Source organism: Nicotiana sylvestris, chromosome 9 (assembly GCF_000393655.2).
Source record: "Nicotiana sylvestris chromosome 9, ASM39365v2, whole genome shotgun sequence".
NCBI classification, from domain to species: Eukaryota; Viridiplantae; Streptophyta; class Magnoliopsida; order Solanales; family Solanaceae; genus Nicotiana; species Nicotiana sylvestris.
Genome location: NC_091065.1, coordinates 128,837,654 through 128,840,191, shown reverse-complemented (window position 1 = coordinate 128,840,191; position 2,538 = coordinate 128,837,654). Strand labels below are relative to the sequence as shown.

At 43.2% G+C, this 2,538-nt stretch overlaps 1 protein-coding gene across 1 annotated transcript; it reads right to left on the bottom strand.

Moving 5' to 3' along the window:
* Positions 1 to 1,278: 1,278 nt before the first annotated feature.
* Positions 1,279 to 1,791, bottom strand: LOC138878211 (uncharacterized). Its single transcript, XM_070157876.1, has one exon. It carries the CDS (start codon positions 1,789 to 1,791, stop codon positions 1,279 to 1,281), a length of 513 nt encoding a protein of 170 aa, XP_070013977.1.
* Between the last annotated feature and the right edge of the window lie 747 nt (positions 1,792 to 2,538).

The window sequence follows — 2,538 nt, the reverse complement described above, 5'->3', positions numbered from 1 at the left end:
TATTAGTTTGAAACGGTGGTTGGTTTTGTGGCCTTGATTGTCTTGATCACTCGATCTCGGCCCGAACCTTTGTTGAGAACCTCTGCTGCTTGGTGGTTTTCTGAAGATTGATCAATCTTTCAAACCGAGGGACTCAACTTTTAAGATTTCATGACGGCTCGCCTGCGTGGGGCTTAGACCCTTTCACTTCATTCCGCCTTTAGGGATTTTGCCTTTGGCTTTCTTTTCCTTTTCAATAATTTTGCTTTTAGAGCATCAGCCATCATGGCCAGTCGGGATCGACTTGATGCACCCGCTTAGGCTGGGTACTTTCTTTAGCTTTAGGCAGAACCCTGTAAAGCCAATGTTGCCACCTTTTCTTTGTATTAGTTTCGGAAACAGAGTTAGACCGAAGGGGATTCAAGGAAAAGTAAACAAAGGACAAGAAAATGAATTTAAGGAGAAGTGTCCCTTTCGGGGAGGAATGAAGGACTTATCTGGGGTGCATGCAGACTTCAATAAATATGACATGCTTTTTGGATTGGATACCCGATCTGTACAGCTATCCAACTTCTCATAAATCCATTGCGACCCGTGTTTCAGAACCGAGGAACCTTTCCAGGACTCTATCAATACCAATGGTGGTGAGAGTTTTCTTATTTTCGATCAATGGCGCCCTTTGCGGATTTTCGCCAATCGACCTCTCTCATTTCTCTTCTTACCATCACCTTATAGTGCTCTTTTACAAGTTTTCACTAACAAAACTCTCTCATTTTCAATTTCTCTGCTCACCACCGCCTCATGGTACCCGTGTGGGTTTTGCACCAATAAGACTCTCTCATTTTATTTCTCTCATTTTGATTGCATCAGATCCAAACAACTGCGTTCTCCGATTTTGAAGACCTTTCGCTGATTGATCGAAAGGACTTGAACAAGGTTTGGGGTAAAAAGAATTTGGATTGAATTACAACTTTGGAACCGTTCAGGCAGGATCATCGCCGAACCATTATAAAATATGCCCCAATTTCACTTTTTGGGGAACTTTGAATTTTTATTTTGGTATGACTGAACCCCAGAGAGAGGTTGCCTACGTATCCTTTCGGAATCAAGTCGAACATAGTTCAGGAAAACATTTTGCTTTTGTTGTTGTTGTTGTTATTATTTTTTTTCGAGTTCCAAAGAGGGTAATGAAAGAAAAGTAACCGGCTCAATAGGTTAGCAAAAGGATTGGAGTGTTTGGGGTAGAGAGAATGAAAGCCTTCGTCATCCCAATCGGATAGTGCTATTGCTGCAGAAGGACTAGACATAGTACCTTTTTACCGCGTCTGCGTTCACAACTTCCTCGGGCTCATTTCTTTCGATATCTCCCAAGTACAATGCTCCTCTGGGAAATATCTTTCTGATGATGTATGGGCCTTTCCAATTGGGAGCAAATTTCCCTTTTGTTTCCTGATGATGGGGAAGAATACGCCTTAGAACGAGTTGCCCCACTTCACAATTTCTAGGCCGCAATTTCTTGTTGTAAGCACGGGCCATTCTTTGTTGGTACAACTGCCCGTGGTAGACTGCGGCCATTCGCTTCTCATCAATCAGGGTTAACTGCTCCAGGCGGGCTTTGACCCACTCACTGTCTTTAATTTCAGCTTCCACAATGATCCGGAGTGAAGGGATTTCAACTTTCGCGGGTATTACGGCTTCAGTGCCGTAAACCAAAAGGTAAGGGGTTGCTCCGACCAACGTGCACACAGTAGTGTGATACCCCAACAATGCAAAAGGTAACTTTTCATGCCACTGCCTGGAACTTTGAATCATCTTTCTTAAAATCTTTTTGATGTTCTTATTTGCTGCTTCAATGGCACCGTTGGCTTTGGGACGTTAAGGAGTAGAGTTTCGATGTGTTATCTTGAACTATTCGCATATCTCTCTCATCAAATGACTATTCAAATTTGCAGCATTATCCGTAATGATAGTTGTAAGAATACCAAAACGGTAGATGAGGTTAGAGTGCACGAAGTCTACCATATCTTTCTTGGTGATAGATTTGAGAGTGATTGCTTCAACCCATTTAGTAAAATAGTCGATGGCGACCAATATGAATCTATGCCCATTTGAGGTTTTTGGCTCGATTGGCCCAATGACGTCCATGCCCCAGGCGACGAATGGCCAAAGTGCTGACATGGGATGCAGTTCTGTGGGCGGTGCATGAATCAAATCCTCGTGCACCTGACATTGATGACACTTCCGAACAAAACTAAAACAGTCTTTTTTCATGGTCATCCAATAATAGCCCGCTCGGAGGATTTTCTTTTCCAAAACGTACCCGTTCATGTGGGGACAGCGCACTCCTGCGTGTACTTTATACATGATTCTTCCAGCCTCTTCGGCGTCAACACATCTTAACAAGTTGAGGTCCGGGGTCCTTTTGTAAAAGACATCACCACTCAAAAAGAAACCACTTCCATGCCGTCTAATGGTTCTCTTTTGGTCCCCACTGGCTTGCTCGGGGTATTTTTTGGTTTTCAAAAATCTTTTGATGTCATGATACCATGGCTGAACATT

Bases quoted from the DNA above. Each gene is read 5' to 3' on its own strand.
- LOC138878211 (XM_070157876.1), bottom strand. From the start codon at position 1,791: ATGATTCAAAGTTCCAGGCAGTGGCATGAAAAGTTACCTTTTGCATTG.